The 24,930-nt window shown below is 44.9% G+C and overlaps 1 protein-coding gene across 1 annotated transcript in view; it reads right to left on the bottom strand.

Annotated features, from left to right (window-relative positions):
* LOC310863614 (IQ motif and SEC7 domain-containing protein 1-like) overlaps positions 1 to 24,930 on the bottom strand; it is a 194,964-nt gene that overhangs the window by 148,361 nt on the left and 21,673 nt on the right. The window contains exon 2 of the mRNA XM_083772076.1: positions 10,199 to 10,228. Coding sequence (XP_083628202.1) covers positions 10,199 to 10,228 — 30 coding nt within the window. The remainder of the gene's footprint in view (positions 1 to 10,198; positions 10,229 to 24,930) is intronic.

Raw genomic sequence — 24,930 nt, 5'->3', positions numbered from 1 at the left:
CGAGGCAACAGACAGCACACTGTGTGTTGAACCACTAAATCATATTCTCAGCATATCTTCTTATTCTCTCCTGGAGTAACATTCCACTCAAGAGCAGATACACTCCAGTGACTTTGTTATTCTCTCAGTGACTTGCAGCTGTGACCTCCAGTGGGGTGAAGTAACTACAGTAAGTAGTAAAGTTAAAAAGTACGGAACAAAATTTTAAGTCTTTTGACCCATTCTGGACTGGAGCATTTACAATTTACAATTTAGGCATTTTATGTGATGTATTCCCATGCTTTTGTTCTTGCCTAAATGTAAGTCGCTCTGGATTAAGAGCGTCTGCTAAATGCCTAAATTGTAAATTGTAAATTGTAAAAAGTACGGAACAAAATTTTAAGTCTTTTGACCCATTCTGGACTGGAGCATTTAAGCATTATGTTGTACTTTAGCTATTGAAAAATAGCAGATCTACTGGTTTTTGAAAAACCATGAAAATGTGTCGCAAACCATTGAATATATATTCTTTCAGAGCGAACGTTTTTTAACTCAAATCATTGCTTGGGGTCCTTGACCTTGAAAATGTTTGAGAACGACTGACATAGAAACATGGGTTTTTCAGAAAACTGGCATTTGTAGAATCGACCTCAGGTCTAAATGGGTTAAACTTTTCAAAACGGGGCGGCGGTGGCTCAGGGGTAGAGTGCCTGGATGGTAACCGTAAGGTTGCCAGTTCGAACCCGGGCTCCCCCAGAGTTACTGTCGAAGTGTCCTTGAGCAAGACACTGAACCCCTAATTGCTCCCGATGTGCTAGTTGGTGCCTTGCATGGTTTCCGCTGCCATCGGTGTATGAATGGGTGAATGTAATGCACAATCTCTGTAAAGCGCCTTGGATAAAGGCGCTATATAAATGCACCATTTACCATTTACCATTTACTCCCCTACATCTCAGAGGCAAATATTGTGAGTAAAAAATGGTAAATGGTGCATTTATATAGCACCATTATCCAAGGAGCTTTACAGGGATCGTGCATTACATTCACCCATTCACACACGGTACACTGATGGCAGAAACCATGCATCACCAACCAGCACATCAGGAGCAATTAGAGTCTTGCTCAAGGACACTTGGACACTAACTCTGGGGGAGCCCGGGTTCCAACTGCAGGGAACCTTGAGCCACCGCCACCCCCACTACGTTGCATTCCACTACAAATATGTGTAAACTTTCGTTACTAGTTAACCAGTCCATCTGCTGTCTGGAAGAAAAAACTAATTCCAAAATATTCATTTTTCAGGAAACATCCAGGGGAGTTAGGAGGTTTGAGTCGAAGCGATTTTTAATACTTTTCATTGGTCCAATAATCTTTTAACACAACACAGACATAAAGGGTGCTAAATAGCAAGAATAAATAAACTCACAAATGGAGTTTGGTGGTTTATTCACGGAAAGCAACAAATTATTATGGCTATTTGAAAATACTGTGAAAATATTTGTATACATTTCATACATTTGAAAACTTGTGAAATGGGACATTCTGCTTAATGAGCACTTTCTACTCTTGGTACTTTAACACTTTCAGCGCCCCCTGCTGTTCATCTGAAATGACCGCAGGGAGCCAGCTATATCCCCTAATATATAGGCGCCATTATATTACCGTCAATACAGCCCAAATACAACGAGAGGAGGGGCAAAAACTTTTCAGAGCAGCAGCCGACATGCGTTAGGTTTCATGCACGATGCGATCAGAAATCACTGTTTACGTCTGAACGACGGGCGGTTTGGACTAAAACAACAACTTTGGAGTATTTTTCAGAGAAAACAAGCAGCAAAGAAACGACAATGAGTGGATCCTTATATGACGTGTGTGCACTGTGCACAAGGGGTGTGATCACTGCCTGCCTCCTATGAATCATTTTATTTGTGTTTAATTTAATTTTCTTTTGCTCTTGTTCTTGCACATTGTTCCTCACGATGGGCAGAACGTGGGCGGTGTCTAGCAGCCTGGGGGCGCTGTCTAGCAGCCTGGGCAGGACGAAAGGTTAGTGTTAAGCTTCGGCTGCATGGTACTGATATAACCCTTTACTTCACGCCATCTGACGGGTTTTGGCGACCTCTGGTGTTAAATCTTAACCCGTCATCTGAAGGGTTTGGCGAGGCGTTTTGGTGCATGTGCATCGTGTTAAGTACATTTTGATACCAATACATTTGTACTTTTTACTCAAGTAAAATGACTTGTAACGGTGTATTTTCTACATTACAGTACGGATACTTTTACTTAAAACATGTGGTTACAGTTCTCCCATGAGAGCAGAAACACACGTCGTGTCCCTGAAAAAAGGCTCCGTTTGTGTCGTGTCATTCATCATGGAACAGGACGGCGGCTCGTTCGTTTCACATCATTTCTGTTAATGTTTGCAAATGTATTCTTTTTCTTTCTCTCTGCCGTCACCCCGGTGGTTTGTTCTGCCTGGCTTCACACGCTGCGTTGAATCTCCTGCTGTTTATTTCATAGCAATTTAATGAGAGCCCCGAGTGAAGGAATTCTAATTCAGTTTGTTATCCAACGTTGTTTTGGTGGAGGTAGAATATCAACCGGGGGGAGGAGTATCGGCAGAGAGAGATGACCTGCAGTTTGAATAGTTTAGTAACCGTGAGGCCTTTCATCAGTGGTGAAACACTAGACTGGTACTCAAGTGCTGCACTAGAGTTTGATGTTTTTGTTCATTCATTATATTTGGGGTTTTTTTAACCCAGTTTCTCCCCGATCTAGTCGTTATGCAAATCAATTCCTCCCCATGCACATTTGTGCGTCGTCACTGCTGTGCTGTTGTATGTTACTGACTCACATGCCAGTGAGGAGACGTACTGTTGTATCCTATACTGTACAAATGTGAGTGTGCGAATGGGTCCATTTGGACACTCTCAGAGTTACAGACCCATAAGGGTCCATATGGTTCCTAACTATCATTTAGCTGGGGACCCCCTGGAACTCCCTCAAGGACCCCCCACTGGAATATGTACAGTAATACACTATGTCTATGCTACTACGTGCCTACTCAAAGCGCTTTACAATGGTTCATTCATTCATACATTGGGAGGTGAACCGGTGAACAGTCGACGCCGGCGTCCTCACTTCCCACATTCACACACCAATGGTGGAAAACCACTGGGAGCAATAGAGCGTCGCAGTCCCGCCCCCTTTCATGACGACGCCAGGCCCAGGAAATTAATCCCAATGCATTATTCCCACAGACATTTCAAAAAGTATTTATTTAAAGACCTTTTAAGCGTCGTACGAAGCCAATTCGAGTCGTGACAAATAACAAACGAACACAATATTTTGGACCAAACAAATAATTACAAAGAAGAAAAACAACAAAAGAAGTGTTGTAACCTGCCGTTTTTTTCCACTTTCTAATTCTTTGTTTGGCCTCAAAACAGTGTGTTTATTGTCATGATTTGTCATGACAAGAGTCGGCTTTGTCCGTGGCGTAAACGTCTTTAAATAAATACTTTCTGAAAAGTCTATGAGGAAAATGAACGGGGATTTATTTTCCGGCGTCTCTCGAGGGGGCGGGGCTGCGACGCTCTATAGGGGGTTCAGCGTCTTGCTCAAGGACACTTGGGACACTATACTCTGGGGGAGCCCACAGGGCTCAAACCGGGAACCTTGCGGTTGCCATACCGGCTGCTATACTTTTACTTGACTAATATCCGTGTACTTCTTCCGTCACTGTGAGTATCAGTATAACAAATTGCAATTCTAAACAGCTTATTTTTCTTTGAAGGAACCACAAAGGAATAATTTCGGTGAACGATGACCTACTCGATAGAATACTCCAGTTCTGTGAAGCCTTTGATTGTGAAGTTTTGGAATCCAAGGTTACTAGTTTGCGGTGCTACGGCGTGCCAGTTTCTACATTAGTTTCAACAAACACCATCGCATCTAATTGGCTGCATCTGTTCTCAGGTAAAGTGTGTAATTTAATGTCTATACACAAGCTGTGAAGGCCTAGTGTGTGTGTGTGTGTGTGTGTGTGTGTGTGTGTGTGTGTGTGTGTGTGTGTGTGTGTGTGTGTGTGTGTGCTTGCATGTGTGCATGCGTGAGTGAAGGCCTGGCTGGTCTTCTGAAGGCCGTTTTCTGCCAGCTGACATAACATATTGTCGCTGTTGGGCAAATACCTTGAATCTCCATATTCCAACAAAAGAAATATCACTGTTTTTGCCCGGGAATTCTTATATGGCAGAATTTACTCACACACCAAACAGGGTCACGCACAACCACACACACCAAACAAGGTCACACACAACCACACACACCAAACAAGGTCACACACAACCACACACACCAAACAAGGTCACACACAACCACACACACCAAACAGGGTCACACATAACCACACACACCAAACAGGGTCACGCACAACCACACACACCAAACAGGGTCACGCACAACCACACACACCAAACAAGGTCACACACAACCACACACACCAAACAAGGTCACACACAACCACACACACCAAACAGGGTCACACAAAACCACAACCATTTTGACCTGGGAACGATTCTACAAATGTCTTCTAAATCCTGACAGTTTTCTGAAAAACCAGTCAGTTGTTCTCAAACATTTTCATGTCAAGGACCCCCAAAAATGATATGTAATTGGCCACCGACCCCCATCTGAAAATATGTTATTCCAGGAACCCCTCAGAAGCAAAGATTTTAGTTAGAAACGTTGGCTCTGAAATAATATATTATTCAAAGATTCGCGCCACATTTTTCAATAGCTAAAGCATAACATAATGCTTGAAACACCAAAAAGGGGTTCCCGCCCAAAATGGGTAAAGGCAGATGCTGAACCCAAAACAAAATAAGGATCAAAGCCAGTGTACTATATATCTCTCTGAAGTGGTTGTATTGTTTTTTTATCATCTAAGCTTCCAACCACCATAGCAGAGTGATGTTTCCTGTCGATGCTCTTATCTTCAGATAGCGTGAAAGAAAGAGAGAACTGGCTCCAAACGACGCCGTAAATAAGAAACTACTCCGGGAACTTCCCAATGAGCTCAATGATGTATGATCCCTTTTTCCCTTTCATCACCGCCGAGCAAGACACCGGCTTCCTGTTCATCACCGCCGAGCAAGACACCGGCTACCTGTTCATCACCGCCGAGCAAGACAACGGCTTCCTGTTCATCACCGCCGAGCAAGACACCGGCTTCCTGTTCATCACCGCCGAGCAAGACACCGGCTTCCTGTTCATCACCGCCGAGCAAGACACCGGCTTCCTGTTCATCACCGCCGAGCAAGACACCGGCTTCCTGTTCATCACCGCCGAGCAAGACACCGGCTACCTGTTCATCACCGCCGAGCAAGACACCGGCTACCTGTTCATCACCGCCGAGCAAGACAACGGCTTCCTGTTCATCACCGCTGAGCAAGACACCGGCTTCCTGTTCATCACCGCTGAGCAAGACACCGGCTTCCTGTTCATCACCGCCGAGCAAGACACCGGCTTCCTGTTCATCACCGCCGAGCAAGACACCGGCTTCCTGTTCATCACCGCCGAGCAAGACACCGGCTTCCTGTTCATCACCGCCGAGCAAGACACCGGCTTCCTGTTCATCACCGCCGAGCAAGACACCGGCTTCCTGTTCATCACCGCCGAGCAAGACACCGGCTTCCTGTTCATCACCGCCGAGCAAGACACCGGCTTCCTGTTCATCACCGCCGAGCAAGACACCGGCTTCCTGTTCATCACCGCCGAGCAAGACACCGGCTTCCTGTTCATCACCGCTGAGCAAGACACCGGCTTCCTGTTCATCACCGCTGAGCAAGACACCGGCTTCCTGTTCATCACCGCTGAGCAAGACAACGGCTTCCTGTTCATCACCGCTGAGCAAGACACCGGCTTCCTGTTCATCACCGCTGAGCAAGACACCGGCTTCCTGTTCATCACCGCTGAGCAAGACAACGGCTTCCTGTTCATCACCGCTGAGCAAGACACCGGCTTCCTGTTCATCACCGCTGAGCAAGACACCGGCTTCCTGTTCATCACCGCTGAGCAAGACAACGGCTTCCTGTTCATCACCGCTGAGCAAGACACCGGCTTCCTGTTCATCACCGCTGAGCAAGACACCGGCTTCCTGCGTCATCATCGGCTTCCTGCGGAGTTGCACCACTCACTTCACACGGGTGTGATTTTTAAAGGAATTATAACTCCTGCACATATAGCTCTCAAGTACAAATTTGACAGAGCAACTTTGACTTGTAGTGGAGTAATATTTGACCAGGAGTATCTGTAGCCTATACCTATTGACTCAGGTACTGGGGTTGAGTATTTTGTCCACCATCGCCTCACTCAGATGCAGCCGAAGCTGAGCCTGAAAGGAGAGAGTGTCTTTAATCTGAAAGCAGAGAGTGTCTTTCCTCTCACTCTGTCAACACGAGGGTGTAATTAAGTCCTCCTTCATACACTGATGCAATAAGATCTGCTTCTCTCCGGTGGCTTCTCTCTGCCGCCTTCGACTTCACTCAATTAAAATCCTCTTTCCCACCGAACCTGTGTGCCGTCAATGCAACACAAAGAGCTCCACATCTCTGCTAATGTACCCTGTATCGTACCATCATATATACAGCATAGCAGTGGCAGACCTGGGCTTCTAGTGAATCATGACCATAACACATTTGATTATTATTATGATATACTGTATTTAATATTAAATGCCCCTTTTTTTTGCGTTTTTCAAATGTTTTGACACACAATCAAATCAAAAGCTCTTAACTCTGAGGACATTGGCCGTAACGTGGATGTAACATTCAAGTATGGCTCGGATTAAGAGCTCGGATTAAGAGCGTCTGCTAAATGCCTAAATTGTAAATTGCAAGTACATTATGTTTGAGGTCTACATATGATGCTGTTTTGAATATAAAGCCCTTAGGGTCAAACTATTGTACAACCGTGCTATAACAAAATAAAGGTGACTCTCTTACAAATATCTTCATGTGAGAAAGGGCAACAAAGAGCAAGAGCTTACAGTAGATACGCTGTTTTCTATTCAAAACAGGCAGGATTAATGTGGTTGAATTGCAATTATTACAAACATAAATATCAAACGTATCAGTCATTATTTTACTTTATATATTCTATTTGCAGGGCTGTCGAGATCACATACACAAAATCAAGATTTGCCATTGACAATGAAAGGGGAATTCAGGTCAAATGTCCGCTAAATCTTGTCCCCAAACGTCTCAAGATTTGCCATTGACAATGAATGGAGAAATGATGTCAGAATTCCGCTAAATATGACATCAAAACATTGACATTGAAAGGAAAACTTACGTCATATGTAAACGAGCAAATCAGCTATAACCAATCGCAGGCAACAGGCATTGATTGGCCAGTATGAGATGATTCATGATGATGTATGATGATAAGAGCTGATGATTCCGCTAAATATGACGTAAATTCAACATCTAAACATTAAACGCCATTGATATTGTAAAACTTATGTCATATGTAAACGAGCAAATCGGCTACCCAATCACATGTTGGTAGGAGCGCTTCAATCAATCATCAATCAGACTTTATTGTCACAACACATTACAAGTAACATGGGTGAAATTCTGGTTGTGCAGGCACTCATTGCAGTTACAACAATCAGAGCTACACAGCTGCAGCCATATTTCGGCGCTGCCCTATAAGGCTTGGCCAATAAGGGACCACCTTATGCACCTCATGTAGCGATGTCTAATGTCCGCTAACATGAATCGATGTACGATGACAAGAGTGCCCCTCATTTCACACGTGTGTGATTTTTCTTTACATTTGACAAGTTAAATAGGCCTGTATGTATTTAACCCATTTTGGGCGTTTTGGTGTTTTAAACATTAAGTTATAATTTAGCTATTGAAAAATAGCAGATCTACAAGCTCATAGCGCGGCACCGAGTGTCGCACTATATGAACTTGTAGGTCTGCTATTTTTGAAAAATCGTGAAAATGTGCCTCAAACTTTGAATATATATTCTTTCAGAGTTTCAGTTTTTAACTCAAATCTTTGCTTCTGGGGGGGCGGCCAATTACAGATGAAATACAGACATGAAATATTGAGAACCACTGATATAGAAACATGAGTTTTTTCAGATTTTTTTTATTTCGACGTCAGGCCTAAATGGGTGAATTTGGTGTGACCAGAAGCAAGGATTAAACCTACGAATGGTCACAGATGAACGGTTTAACAGGGCTGGCCCTCGTCTGTCAGCACTTCTACCACCAGCTCCAAACATGTTGCCTCGCCAGGCGTTTCTGAACTTGTGGATCTGCACTTTTTCTTTTTCTACTTCTGAACTCCTGAAAGGGTTTTTTTTGGACATAATGAGGTTTCCACACGGTGGCAGAGACCTGTTGTTTCTTAACACATTTAGACCTGAGGCTGATTTAAAAAAAAGGCGTCTTCTTTTCTGAAAAACCTATGTCCTAGGTCCTTGACATGAAAAAGGTAGCACCACTTGACATAGAATGTCATGTTGGGTGCTACCTTTTTCATGTCAAGGATCCCCAGAATTGTCTGTATTTGGCCGCGGACCCCCATCTGAAAATATGTTGTTCCAGGGACCTCCGAGAACCAATGAGTATGAGTTAAAAACATTCACTGTGAAAGAATATAATATTCAAAGATTTGTGCCGCATTTTTACAAGCTCATAGCGCTGCACCGAGTGCCGTGTTACGAGCTTGTAGATCTGCTATTTTTCAACAGCTGAAGTTCAAAATAATGATTAAAGTGTTTTTAAACGCTATAAGGTGACACCGTCCTAAATGTGTTAAATGGCATGCAGCGTGTTTAAATCTGCAGCTCAGTTTCACAGTTAATTATGTGGATATACGAGTAATCATTATTTTTACAATTTCTAAAGCCTTTGTTCTGTTAGCCCTGTGTGGCCTTTTGCAATTCTCTGTTCTGGAGCAATGTAGCCGTGATAGTGCACTGTCTACAGTCTACACCGACCGCTGCAGCTGTCTAAATATGCACGCAATCTGTGTTAACAGTTCTACTGCGTAACCCGCGTTCCCGCTTAATCTAATATTCTACACTGCCTAGATTGTCTTATTACCTTTGGAGCATACGCCGACGTATTTGCAGCTTTGAACCACGAAAAGCCGGCAAAAGAATAGTCAGATGGTTTGTTGTTGATGAGAAAAACAGGCTGCCATTACAATGCGAAGCGGCAACAGCCTCCACAGCATGTTGTAGTCCAAACAAACGGACTATAGCGTATTAATACTAAAGTGTTGTTGAGTCATGGTCATTTGAATACGATTTTCATTTCGTTTTAAGCTATATTTTAGTCATCTGAAAAGTCTTAGTTTTGGTCTAGTTTTAGTCAAATAAATCTACAGTTGATTTGTGTCGACAAAAATGCATGTTGGCCCCTGGGGGCCTTGATGGCGTCTGAATGGCTGAATTTACACTTGGATGCTGAAAATAGCCGAACTACAAGCTCACAACGCGTTGCAGCGTCTGTCTGTCTGTCTGTCTGTGTGTCTTGCTCAAGGGCACTTCGACACTAAGGCGGGGGGGATGGAACCAGGAACCTTCCGTTTCCCAACGTGTCTATTTGACAGATTCAGAGACAATGCAGACACTGCAGAGAATCAATCCTCGGGGCTCAGCTAGAGGCCAACCTAGCTGTATATCCTTGACAGATAAGGTACGTTCCCTTTGTATCTCCCAATGCAGACGAGAACAGCAGCAACGTGTCTGCTGGGTGAGACGAGGCCGTGACCGGCATGGAGGAAGAAGTGAGTGTTTTTTCAAAACATTGTCAAAGAACGCCAACAATGTGTATTTGGCCGTATATTTGGCCCCCGCCCCCCCCCATCTGAAATTACTTTGTGCAAGAAGGCCGCCATAAGCGATGATTTGAGTTGTTAAAAATGTGTCAACAGTTGGCCTATACAAACCTTGGACACCGAATGTTAAGAGTTTTGCTAGATGTTTCTAAATAGCCATAGATAGACGAGCTAGTTTCAAATAGACAAAGTACAAGATAGGGTTGGTTTAGCTTTAGCTGTTCCTCATTTTTCTGGGGACCCCATAGGGCCTGGGATCCCCTGGGACCCCCTCAGGCTCAAGTCCCCCATGATAAAGGACCACATTTTGAGAAGCATACTGTGCAGTGCACGGGGAGAGAAGTTGAACACATACCTGACCCCTCTGGAGCCGTCACCGTCACACCTGTGAATGAGAGAGCGAGAGAGAGATTGATCAGGAGACGTGCGTGAGACTCCTGACTAACAAACAAACATTGCAAAATCTCTGAATGCTACAGTCTGGAACCACCTGCCTCCAGAAAGCCCAGAAAGTAAGCTGTCATTCTCTTAGTCATTTCTGTTCATATGATCATACAGTATGATCCTTATATTTCAAAACATCTTTAACCCATTCTGACCTGAGATCAGATTCTAAAAAGGTCTTCTACAACCTGACAGTTTTCTGAAAAAGCTATGTTTCTATGTCAGTCGTTCTTTGATTTTTCAAAAATAGCAGACCTACAAGCTCGTAGCGCGCCACTCGGTGGCGCGCTATGAGCTTGTAGATCTGCTATTTTTCAATAGCTATGCTAACACCAAAAGGGGTTCCCACCCAAAAATGGGTCAAAACATATTTTTTTATTCGCAGCAAGCTATAACTGAAAACCTGGAAAGATGAAACAAAATGGAAGCGCGTGGGATGATGGGTGTGAGGGAGGGAGGGACATACGCTTCACTCCGGGATGGTTTTCAGAGTTTCCTTAAATCTGTACAGACTGTATGACGGAAGCGTTTAAACATTGTGGAATGTACCTTAAAATAGGTGTGGGACGATATATATCGCTGTGATATATAATACATATATGTTTTTTTCTGTATCGTCCTCCCAATATTCTGTCCTTCAAACGCGTATTAAAAGGTTTTTAACAGAAAAATCCACTCCAGTGAGCCATGGCAGGTTATTTTATCTCTCCATCTGAGTTCTGAGGCTTTTCAGGTGCAATATGAATAAAATACTGCTGGTGTCACTGTTGAGGGATTTTACCTGTCAATCATCGCCCCTGCTTCCTCATGAGACCATTTTGGGCGGGTTAGCATTATGTGTTAGCATTGTTATGCTTTAGCTATTGAAAAATATCAGATCTACAAGCTCATAGCGCACCACAGAGTGGCGCGCTACGAGCTTGTAGGTCTGCTATTTTTGAAAAACCGAAGAACCACTGACATAGAAACATAGCTTTTTCTGAAAACTGGCTGGATGTAGTAGACATTTTTAGAATCTGATCTCGGGTCATAATTAGCATGTTTTCATGCTAATTAGGTCTGCATTTTGACTCAAGTAAGTTGTTGAAAACAGAATTCTTGCTACTTTTACTTCAGCGAGTATCGAGGCCCCGCTCTGCATACAGAGTACCAACTACAATGTTTAGTGTGCGTTGCTGGTCATCTGAAAGCCAAAGTCATGATTGTGCATTTCTGAGTTTATGAGTGGGTCGAAGATGAACATTGCTTGACATGGTCAGCATTTTGATCGGGCGCGAACACACACACACACACACACACACACACACACACACACACACACACACACACACACACACACACACACACACACACACACACACACACACACACACACACACACACACACACACACACACACACACACACACACACACACACACACACACACACACACACAGAGCTGCCAATAGAAAATACAAACTGTCATCTTAGCTTTTTTTCCTGCAGGGGAAACCAGTGAGGACTGTTAAGTGATGCACGGGTCCCCTAGGGCGGTAGTTTTTTAAACCTTTTCATGTCAAGGACCCCCATATTTACACTAATTAGCCATTTAGCCCGCAGACCCCCATTTGAACAGATATGCCAAAGACAGGATTTGTACAGCTCTAGCAGTGATTCTCAACCCATTTAATTTTACTGAGCCCCAGTTTTACATGCATTAGTCTACAGAAATGTAAAGGTATTTCTATCTCTGAGACCCTCAATTTATATTGTAAAATCAACATTATTTTAACTCTTGAGAGTGTACAAATGGAACCAAATGGACCCGTCCATTTGTACACTCTCAGAGTTACAGAACCACATGGGTCCACTTGGTTCCAAACTATCATTTAGCTATAGGGACCCTCTGGAACTCCCTCAAGGACCCCTGGGGGTCCCCGGACCCCCCTTTGGGAACCACTGCCCTAGGGGGTCCTCTGAGTCATTACAAACTCTGTGTGATACAAATATTGGTTTATTAACCCATTCTGGGCGGGAACCCCTTTTGGTGTTTTAACTAAGCATTATGCCATGCTTTAGCTATTGAAAAATAGCAGATCTACAAGCTCATAGCGCCTACGAGCTTGTAGGTCTGCTATTTTTTGAAAAATCGTGAAAATGTGCCTCAAATCTTTGAATATATATTCTTTCAGAAGTATTTTTTACGTCAGGCCTAAATGGGTAAAGGATCCTAATGGAAACCAGCCTTATTGCCTTGGGTCTAAATCCTCCTAGCAGAACTTATATTGAACTGGACTTTCCTGTGCTATTTTCTGCAAAACTGTTAATAAAGTAGGCTACTCAATCAATCAAATCAAATCAATGATTCCTATCACAATAGAGCTGTTTAACACCGTTACTGAACAAACACGATCACAAACACATGATTATTACAGAACAAACACTATAGTATATAATTACTTCACAATATGAAGCTATTTAACACTATATATCACTTACAAATGTGTGTACAAAAAGGTGCTGAATGGACACGTCGTATGATTTTTTCTTTTTTATATCAACGAGTATCTCTCACACAGTAAATGGCAAGCTGAAATGAGCCCGGTTGTTATGTGGTTATGTAACCTTGGGCAGCGATAGATAGGTGGCCACACATTCTGAATTCTGTAATAGCAGATGGTTGCGGCTCGCCACAGCTGTGAAAGAATGCCATTTGAAATGCCAGCAGTGTCAGAGCCGGGCCAAGAATGCATACTCCGCTTGGAGACACAAGCTCTTCCCTGGATCCCTACAAAGAACACAACAGGGCAACCTTGTCCATGACTGAGCATAGAAACCTCGTATGTCCATGTTCACAGTCACACACACACACACACACACACACACACACACACACACACTTGGCCAATCTACAAGCTCACAAGCTTGTAGGCTACACCTATTGCCGCATTTTCAAAAGACTAGAGTTCTTTGGCCCTCCACCTACGTACGTCGCACTGCCGATCAGACCAATAATATGTCTGTAAATGTCACGTTGTCATTGACGGACCACAGCCGAGGCGAGCATTACCGTGCGACCGGGGCGCTGTTATAGGCTATCACCGATCTCTTTCTGAATGAATAACATTTAAAAAAATCACACCCGTGTGAACTGAGTGGTGCAACTCCCCTCTCTTCCTCTCTCCCCCCTCCTCCTCTCTCTCTCATTAGCATGCAACAGTGCAGCACTATCTCTCTCTCTCTCTGTTTCTGGCACAACAGCACCCCTACTGGTACTAATAGTCATAATGGTGCTCATAGTCACATAGGTGGGTTAACGTCACTTAGGCGAACACACAGGTAGGTGAACACGGACATTGCTGTTCCTTGGAGTGGTTGCACCACTCAAAAAAACAAGTTGTGATCGGCAGGGAGCGCCATTGGGGAAAAAGCCGTCCATAGCCGTAAATGAGTTAACTCTTGCCAGAGCAGATAATCATTTCGTTCCCTCAGTGCCAGTAGTTTCCCGGTGTCGGAAACGGCCGACGTGTTCGTTCGTTATGCTCCGTTGAACATCCCATCCCATCCTCAGGGAGAGGAGCGATACAGGAGTGCAGCTAAACGATTAACCCATTTTGACCTGAGATCAGATTCTAAAAATGTCTTCTACATCCTGACAGTTTTCTGAAAAAGCTATGTTTCTACGTCAGTCGTTCTTCGATTTTTCAAAAATAGCAGACCTACAAGCTCATAGCGCGCCACTCGGTGGCTTGTAGATCTGCTATTTTTCAAAAGCTAAAGCATAACATAATACTAACACCAAAAGGGGTTCCCACCCAAAATGGATTAAATAGCTCTATGTTGTGATATAAATCATTGCTGTAAAGTGTTTGCTGTGTACCAGGGGGGTCTCCCTGTCTCTCCAAATCTTTGAAAAGGCGAAGAACGAATTCCCATTTGTGACCAGTGCCAGTAGTTTGATATACAAGGGGGCCATGGTCATTTTTCAGTTCTTTACATATTATGAAACTGCACACTGTAACCTTTCATATGATGCATTGCTCATTGAAATTGGGGGGGAAATGAAGAAGATATGACCATTTGAAACTTGTTGAACCAGAAATGTCAAATTGGATAATTCCCCCTTCAAAGATATCAGCAGTGATCTGTCACTTTAGGGGGCGCTGTTTTCCCTTCATTCCTCCATTAGCCAACCAGCAGTGTTGCCATGTCTGCTTATTATAATTAGTTGGCCATGTTTCTAAAGAAAAAGAATGCATAGGCCTACTGTACCAATAAGTCTTCACAATTAGAGAATGTTGTTATAATTGATAGTTTGCCTATTATCTCTCCTTTTTTAAATAGGCTACTGCATTTATTTGCCATTTTGTACTTCCACAAGTTAGGCAAAAATTAGGCTTATGTAAATGGTCCAGAAGAGTACAAATAAGATAGCTATATTAGCCTGTTATTATTATTATTTGTCTGCAGAACCCCCATCTGAAAATAATGTATGCCAGGGACAAGATTGGTTTTGTTATATGCTTGTAGATCGGCTATTTTTGCTTATTTTGGGCTTGTTTTCATATACGGGTTGCTTGTTTCTCTCGCAGAACCTGGCAACCCTGCAAAAAATAGCCGTTAGCTACATTTAGCATTATATATTGATATCAATCGTCAATCCTGTAGCTAAAACAAGTACATTATCGCGTTATATTACATATCGATGTGATCTGCATTATTATGACCTTAATTTTCATGGCAGGTACATTCCAAAGTAACTAATAAGAACCACGTTATGGTGACATAATGTTACAATGTTTACAATACATGCTAGTCTTCTTCTTCTTCTTCTTCTCTGCTATTGGAAATAAGAAGCCATGTTCCATTGTTGTGATGACCAGTGCCCCTAGCTAAAACATTCGCATGAATTAGCTTTAGGAGGACCGAAAATAAGCACACTTTTTACAAAATACGACTGTTAATACTTCTTTCTCTGCTATTTCTGTTAGCCAGTTAGTGAAAGACTAGTATTATCTTCAAAAACGATTGTGTACAAAAAGCGGAATTTTAGCGGAATTTGCATACTTTGAAGGTAAAGCTGATTTTCTGATTAGCATTGGTTAGCATTGCTAACTCAATGGTTTAAACATTAAACATAGTGACTTGTTTACGCAATTACAATGACTTAATGACACTTAAATGACTTTCTGATGGAATAAAAACATTATTTAACATCCCAACTGTTTTTATGTGGCTAAAAACGAAAACCACCAAAAAAAAATAAAGAATCTAATTTTAGATTCTATTGCTATATGCTATTGCCGAGTTGTGGTTTAAATATCTGGCACTGGTCACATTTATCAGCTTAACCCATTTAGACCCGAGGACGATTCTACAAATGGATTCTAAATCCTGACAGTTTTCACTATGCCGGTGGTGCTCAACCTTTTTCATGTCAAGGACCCCCGGAATTATCTGTATTTGGCCGCCGACCCCCATCTGGAAATATGTAGTTCCAGGGACCCACCCAGAAGCAAAGATTTGGGTTAAAAATGTTCGCTCTGAAAGAATATATATATTCAAAGATTTGTGCCGCATTTTCACGATTTTTTAAAAATAAAATAAAAAATCCAATAGCTAAAGTATAACATAATGCTTAAAAAACACCAAAAGGGGTTCACGTCCTGAATTGGTTAAATTGCAGTGTTCCACTTCCAATTGCGTCTGTTCATTTATTTGTGCCATCACTTCCAGTTGGCAATTTCTTCTTGTTTATGGTGTATTCTGAGTGAGTTCTCTCCCCTGACTGCATTCATGTTCTGTTTATCAGGAGTGACACTGACATGGGACTCCCGCTACCGAACAAACACTATCAATTATTACGTACTATCACAGTATAGTTCTGTACACTTATTTTCAACAAAGGAATATCACTTCCCTACCGTACCGTACATGTCTCATGTCGATTCACTAAATTGCTTTTTCCACCACTGGTAAATGAGTTATGACACTGGAGTGCATTATTACATGCTGTAATTATGAAGCAGAATAATTAACCAGACTGCATGGATAATAAGTGGTACTTCTCATTTCATCATGACCAAAGGCAAAGCAAATGTAATTACGTGACAGAACAGTAGTAATATGTGAGACCTTGAAGCACCCAGCTCTGAAGGAACCAGGGCTATTAACCCATTTAGACCTACAAATTAATGTCTTCTAAATCCTGACAGTTTTCTGAAAAACCCTATATATGTTTCTGTCAGTCGTTCTCAAACATTTTCATGTCAAGGACCCCTAGAATTATATGTAATTGGCCGGCCGACCCCCAACTGAAAACGTGTTGTTCCAGGGACCCCCAAGAAGCAAATATTTGAGTTTAAAACGTTCACTCTGAAAGAATATACTAAAAAAGATTTGCGAATTGCGCCACATTTTAACGATTTAAAAGAAATAGCATACCTACAAGCTAGTAGCGCGCCACACGGTGGCGCGCTATGAGCTTGCAGATCTGCTATTTTTCAATAGCTAAAGCATAACAAAGTTGTTCCCACCCAAAATGGGTTAAAGCTGGGTCTCTCAAATTGGGCGCCGTGTGGCATATCCGTCGTGACAGGCCACAGAACAGAGGGGTATGTGCATGCATAACGTGAGTGACAAAGTGAGTTTAATCGTTTAACGTGGTTTAATACAGTCAGATAGGACTTTTCTGTTTGGATGTATATGGGCTGTCAAGGCCAGAATTTGAAAGTAGGCTTTTTTGCCAGTAGGCGTTCCCGCATTACTTTCAGGTATGATGATAATGTCACATGCATACCCTCTATACTTTGATAATATATTATGGATTTCATCAAAGTTCCCCCGAGCTAAAAAGCTTTGAGCCGCTTTAACTTCTTAATTATAGGTAACTGTTACGAAGGAACGTAGTGCCTCTCTGACATCACAACCAGGACGTCAGGAGTGACATCACTATCGACTATAAATATATGCCTACCGCAGGACCTAACTGGAAGATACCATTACAGCAACAGCAACAGACTTAGACGCACCATACCTAACTCTGCCAATACTGCGGCTCAAGAAGACAAGTAAACCAGCCTAGCCTTGTCTCCTCGGCATCTCTCCCCCAGAATCTAGATCATACCAGATCTCGACCACATTAGTGGTCCCTAAACGCCGACTCAGAGACGCCAGGAGGTAAAGGGAAATCCCCATTATCGACCTGACGGCTCGCCGTCAGCGAAAACCTAAGGATACGGCTATCATACAGTCGTCTATATACAGTCCCACCCACCCACCCACCGGGAAATTTCAACCATGAGTGAGGCAGAACATGCCCTACGTACCCTCAGGGAGGCTACCGAACGAATGGCAGCCCGAGGACGCCCACGACCGCTACAACGGCCGCGCCCAGGACAATAGCCCCGTTCCCCGTCCCGAGGACGCCCACGACCGCTACAACGGCCGCGCCCAGGACAATAGCCCCGTTCCCCGTCCCGAGGACGCCCACGACCGCTACAACGGCCGCGCCCAGGACCGGACGAGCACCCATCCCGCCAACGATCAAGGACCCGACAACGGGTACCGACACCCGCGCCCTTCTAACCCCCCACCACAACAGCACCAGCCACCCCGCGATCATGGTCAGTCGTCTCAGCGACACGACAGGGGGAGGGACGATCGTGGTGGATGGGGGAGGAAGGACGATCGAGGTAGCAGGGGGAGGGACCGCGGCCAGCCGCGAGCGCCCGACAAACCCGCGACCGCGACCATCACTCACCTCAGCACGGCCAAAGGCAACAACAGGTTCTGTCCGATCTGCGACACTGACCAACACTACACCGCCAAATGCCATGTCCTCTGGAATATGACCAAGGTGGAAAAAGAAGAGTGGCTACAGACGAACAGAGGCTGCTACAAGTGCGGCAGGAGCCACCAGGAGAACGATTGCAGCCTCACCTCTGACTCCAAACCCTGCAGCGCGTGTCCCGGCGACCACCTTACGCCCTTCCACGAACTCCACAAGGACGCCAGATACCCAGAGTGACTGGCAGGACGCTACGGTCGACGGGGGGAGAAAGATCGACCACGGCGTCCGGCCACCCCGTCAACAACGAGTCCCCACAGTTCAAGGGAAGGCCAGAGCCGCCTCCCACTCCACCAAGCCAGCCTCACTGATGTCATCAACCATGAGCCACGCCAAGCGGGCAGCCAAGTGTCGAGGACGTTCGGCTTTACGACCCGAACGCCAAGACGGCAACCGCCTCTGCCTCATGCCTCCCTAGCAAGATCAGGACTTCGACCACGTCCGGAATCATGCATGCTAGCAAGCCAAATCTGTCCGACGTTCGGCTTTACGACCCGAACGCCAGGTCCGCTTGTCGTCCGGATTTACAACCCGAACGCCAAACGGTCGAACGGTCCCTCAGGTCCGCCTGCCCCCAGGCCCGCCTGCCCTCAGGTCCGCCTGCCCTCAGGTCTGCCTGCCCTCAGGTCCGCCTGCCCTCAGGTCTGCCTGCCCTCAGGCCCACCTGCCCTCAGGTCCGCCTGCCCTCAGGTCCAGGTCGCAGCCTAATACCGTCCGACACCCCAGCCCCGCCCAGCAAAGGACGCACCAAGGCCACTGCGTTGAAATAACGCAGGGGGGGAGAGGAACAAACGGAACAAACAACAGCGGCAGCGCACGCCGACAAGATGAATACGCTACAACGGTCCAAGCATCGTTGTGCAGCTCACCTCCAGCACTGATGCATCGCCACCACTCAGTCTGGACGACAAGCCCGAAGAACAGGTCAACGCTCGAGCAGAGTCCGCGAGAGCACCCCAACACACCTCCGAAGGAAGCCTCACCGCACACGAGGCCAAGGCCCGGAGCGGCGACGGCCGCCACGGGTGTGAGGGGGGAGCTCGAGGGAGGATTCCCCATCCGCACCACAGCCGCAGTGCCAAGGCCCCAAAGCAGAGCTGCACCCAATCAGCAATACCAGCAACGCAAGCCGCCCCAGAGGAAGTGGCGAGTTCGGCGCCGATCAGGAGGAGCCATCCTGGACTCCAGGCTTGTAAGCCACGCCTGATTCGGACACCGGATCGCCCTCCCCACGGGCCAACCCGATCCCACCAGTCACCTACATCCCCGGTTCTACATCGACCAGGCGCCCCTCGTGAAGAAGCCCCAGACGCAGTCATACAGCTGCATCTACCCACGGCACGCGACGCGGCAGTTCGAGTCCCAAGTAGCCGCCGGCTGCAACCGCAATGATCAGAGAGAACGAATAGTGAAGCCCATGGCCTCACTAAGGGGGAGTGTTACGAAGGAACGTAGTGCCTCTCTGACATCACAACCAGGACGTCAGGAGTGACATCACTATCGACTATAAATATATGCCTACCGCAGGACCTAACTGGAAGATACCATTACAGCAACAGCAACAGACTTAGACGCACCATACCTAACTCTGCCAATACTGCGGCTCAAGAAGACAAGTAAACCAGCCTAGCCTTGTCTCCTCGGCATCTCTCCCCCAGAATCTAGATCATACCAGATCTCGACCACAGTAACACAATGATTTTTCACGGTTTAAAGAAAACAAAATGCCATGAAATTCATCGTTAAAGTTATATTGTATTGTTGAATTAAAATTAAAAAGGGTTTTGCAAATCATTCGGTGGCTCACTTGCAATATCCCCACAGCCTATGAGTGGGCCATGGGGACCACAGGTTGGAAATCACTGAGTTAATGATTACAATTTAGGCATTTAGCAGACGCTCTTAATCCAGAGCCACTTACATTAAGCAAGAACAAAAAGCATGGCAATACATCACATACAGTATATAAAAAGTAGTTATCATGAAACATGTGTAAGCTAAGAACATAACAGTGGAATACATCTATATAATGGAACTATATAAACTGTACATATGTACTATATAGATATATACGTATACTATAAAGTGCTATGACTACATGAAAAGCATTCTAGTGCCGTCTACGTATAACATACTATAAAAGCCTGTATAAAATGCTATCTAAGTCTACATAATGTGTTATCTAAGGGTAAAGGTAAGTGCTACAGGCCATGATGGAGTCTACATAGAGTGCTATCTAAGGGGCTAGGGTAAGTGCTATCTAAGGGGCTATGGTAAGTGCTATCCAAGGGGCTAGGGTAAGTGCTACGGGCCATGATGGAGTCTACATAATGTGCTATCTAAGGGGCTAGGGTAAGTGCTATCTAAGGGGCTAGGGTAAGTGCTACGGGCCATGATGGAGTCTACATAATGTGCTATCCAAGGGGCTATAGGGTAAGTGCTATCTAAGGGGCTAGGGTAAGTGCTACGGGCCATGATGGAGTCTACACAATGTGCTATCCAAGGGGCTAGGGTAAGTGCTATCTAAGGGGCTAGGGTAAGTGCTACGGGCCATGATGGGAGTCCGAAGAGGTGGGGTTTCAGACTACGGCGGACGATGGAGAGCGATGCCGATTGGTTATTAATTATTATTGCGGGGCATATAATAATATATATACCCATACTCATGATACTTTAGTGTTTATCTCTGCATTTATCACGCTTTTCTTCATTTATGAGATTGCTTTTATCGCAAGAGAGACTAATTTCCCAAATAGACTCATAAAGCATAGCTAAATTGGATTGGAAATTTGGATGTGAATGATAATGCAGGCCGATGTAGTTGCTGTCGCGCAGATACCTTGTATCTCAATGTTTCACATTATATATCTTTTGTAAATTACTTCATTATAGAAGTGTATCAAACACAAGGAGTGAGAATAGCAGATCTACAAGCTGCATTGTAGATCAGTTATTTTCTCTACTTTCTAAGATGTTTTTTTTTATAATAATAATAATAATACAAAAAGGAACGGTTTTAGACTTGCAAGGTTTCCGCCCCCGACCGCAACCATATGGAATTATAGAAGGGCGGCTTTCTAATTCACATTTATGAGTTATAATATATACACCTCTGGTTGGTTATCTTTGTGATGGAATAACCCATTTTAGGCGGGAACCCACGTTATGCTTTAGCTATTGAAAAATAGCAGATCTACAAGGTCATAGCGCGCCACCGAGTGGCGCGCTACGAGCTTGTAGGTCTGCTATTTTTGAAAAATCGAAGAACGACTGACATAGAAACATAGCTTTTTCAGAAAACTGTCATTTTCAAACGGACATTTTTCTAATCTGATCTCAGGTCAGAATTGGATAAAAATGAACCCTCAACCTTAGTGCCAGATACCATCACTCTGCCTGTGAGAGGACTGCAAAAACAGCCTCGCTTTGTGTGTGCATGCGTCACTGGGAGAGAAAACCCATTCTGACCTGAGATCAGATTCTAAAAATGTCTGCTTGAAAATGACAGTTTTCTGAAAAAGCTATGTTTCTGTCAGTCGTTCTTGCAGACCTACAAGCTCGTAGCGCGCCACTCGGTGGCGCGCTACGAGCTTGTAGATCTATTCTTAAATAGCTAAAGCATAACATAATGCTAATACCAAAAGGGGTTCCCGCCTAGAATGGGATAAAGAGAGAGAGAGAGAGAGAGAGAGAAAGAGGTAGAGAAAGAGAGAATGAGCGCGCGTGCGTGCGTGCATGCGTGTGTGCATGCGTGCGTGCGTGTGTGTGTGTGCATCTCTCTGTAACAATAATGAAAAGCATTATCCTCATTTATTCATTTGGTGTATATTGTTTATCTCCTCCTAAAACAAAAGCAAGCGTCATTAGTCTAGAGTAGTGTGTCGTGCATCACGTGTGTGCATGTGTGTGTGCATGTGTGTGTGCGTGCATGTGTGCGTGCATCATGTGTGTGCGTGCATGTGTGCGTGCATCATGTGTGTGCGCGTGTGTGTGCGTGCATGTGTGCGTGCATCATGTGTGTGCATGTGTTAGTCTGCAGTTATCTGTCATCAAAAGCCTGACTGTAATGCTGAAGGTTAAATGTGCTTTTTCGAGTGGTGCAACCACTCCAAGGAACAGCAATAAATGAATAGATAGATAAAATAGATAAACATGGAATGAATTCTGTAATGGCCATATAAGGAGCATGTCCTGAGTGTACAGGGTTTGATAGATAGGTTTTATTTGTCATTTTTACAACTGTGAACAGCAGAAAAACGAAATTTCGATGTGCTGAGTGTACGAGCCGCAGCAACATGAGTCGCGCCGCCACAAACATGATGAGGTTAGATCAACATTATGGAATGTCAGAACAGGTCAGCTCCATATATGGAGATCTAAGGGTGGTAGCGGGGACATTCTCTTGAGTGTACAGGGTTTGATGAGGGCCCAGGTAGGGCCGGGCCTTAATTTTCAGGCCTGTTAAGAACTAGTTTTCACCGGCTCCCGGGCGCAGCTGCACTAATCACTTTGGGGGCGGGCCCGTCTAGAGTTTAAATGGACAGGTTATCAGTCAAAAGGGAGACATTGAAGAGGAAGGATGGATGGGGAAGGATCAACACATGGAATGTCAGAACAGGTTCTGACATATATCCATATATGGAGATCTAAGGGTTTGAGGTCAGATGTAGAGGTCAATATCGATGACATCAGGGACCTCCATATATGGAGCTTAACTGCAACAGCAGGTCACATTTACTATGACATCAGGGTCTCCACATCTCCATCCCTGATGATGTCACATGATGTCACGCCCCCTTTCATGACGACGCCAGGCCCAGGAAATGAATCCCAATGCATTTTTCCCCATAGACATTTCAAAAAGTATTTATTTAAAGACCTTTTAAGCGTCGTACACAGCCAACTCTTGTCGTGACAAATCATGACAATAAACACAATATTTTGGACCAAACAAATAATTACAAAGAAGAAAAACAACAAAAAAAGTGTTGTTTGTTGTCATGATTTGTCACGACAAGAGTTGGCTTCGTACGAGGCTTAAAAGGTCTTTAAATAAATACTTTTTGAAAAGTCTATGAGGAAAATGAACGGGGAAAAATTCCCTAGGTCCTGGTAGGGGGCGGGGCTGTGACGCTAGGGTGCCCGACACACCAGTTCCATAGAAGGTCGCAACAAATACAATACTAGTAAATGCAATTAGTTTACGTTGCAGGTTGCACCAGCGTGTGTCGAGGCATATTTCATCTGAGCAGGGGATGGAAAGCCTGCAGCATATATCGACCAATCAAAACACTGGGCTGGAACCATCCATCGTTTAAGGGGTCACTCTGTTTCCCACGTTTAAATATTTAACAATATGTCACTGTTAATTTATGGTTTTCGTCAGTATCAACTGGGGTGCCAATAATTCTGGAGGTGACTCCGTGTGTGTGTGTGTGTGTGTGTGTGCGTGCGTGCGTGCGTGCGTGCGTGTGTGTGTGTGTGTGTGTGTGTGTGTGTGTGTGTGTGTGTGTGTGTGCTTGCGCTGCGCTGCGCTGTGCGCACGCCATACATTGTTATTGAAGTTTATTGAAAACATTTCTGGCACAGGATAAAGCCCTCTTCGCCAGCACAATGTTCCATATTAAAGTTGTGACATTCACAAGTTCATTAGTCCGTCATGGCCAAGTCCATCCATCCATCCATCTTCAACCGCTTATCCGTAGTCGGGTCGCGGGGGCAACAGCTCCACCAGACTTCCCTCTCCAGAGCAACATTAGTGACTTCCTCCTGTGGGATCCCGAGACATTCCAAGGCCAGTGAGTCGATGTGTTTCCTCCAACAGTGCCTTGGTCTGCCCCGGGGTGCCGGTCTCCTCCCAGTGGGACGTGGTCATTGGTCTGCCCCGGGGTCACCTCCCAGTGGGACGTGATCCTTGGTCTGCCCCGGGGTCTCGTCCCTGTGGGATGTGCATCGAGGACCTCCCTAGGGAGACGCCCGAGAGGCATCCTAACCAGATGCCCGAACCACCTAAACTGGTCCTTTCCAGGCAAAGGAGCAGCGGTCATCATAGTCTGTTGTCAAATAAAAACATAATGCAACTGAACAACACTCCGGCTGCCAGAAGATGGCGCTCTCTGCCACGGCTGCAGTCGGATGTTTTACTCTGAAGACCTCCAAATTCACACTCACAGTGAACCCGGAGTTATTTGTTTTGCGCTGTTGGTCAGGGCAACAGGGCATGTTTACCGCTAGCTATAGCAACCCAAAGCTAATGTACGTCGCATTACGACCGCAATCTATCATAAACCACTATAAAGATCTAAAGACGTAAATATACGTCTTTGGCAGCGAAGCGTTGGATTTGAGAGGACGTAAATTAGGACGTCTTTGGCCAATGACTTGGCCTGGCCCAGCTTGCACTGGATAATAACGGTTCACCAATCTGAGCGCCCCCTCTCCGCCGCCCCCTCCTCCCTAGGGGGCTCTGCGGTAGAGTGGCCGGATGGTAATTGCAAGGTTGACAGTTCGAACCCTGTGGGCTCCCCCAGAGTTAATGTCGAAAGTGTCCTTGAGCAAGACACTGAACCCCTAATTGCTCCCGATGTGCAGGTTGGTGCCTTGCATGGTTTCCGCCGCCATCGGTGTATGAATGAGTGTGTGAATGGGTGAATGTACAGTATTGCACAATAAAGCGCCTTGGATAAAGGTGTTAAATATGTACCATTTACCATTTATCATTTTTACCGACGTCAGCACATTTTGAGCGACGCGCCTCGGCACTGTAGTGCACTCCCACTCCTAGACCTTTCATTTTTTGAGCCAAATGCAAA

The sequence above is a fragment of the Protomyctophum parallelum genome (genome assembly GCF_964188405.1).
Source record: "Protomyctophum parallelum genome assembly, chromosome: 8".
In the NCBI taxonomy this organism is placed as follows: domain Eukaryota; kingdom Metazoa; phylum Chordata; class Actinopteri; order Myctophiformes; family Myctophidae; genus Protomyctophum; species Protomyctophum parallelum.
This window is presented reverse-complemented; position numbering and strand designations above follow the sequence as displayed.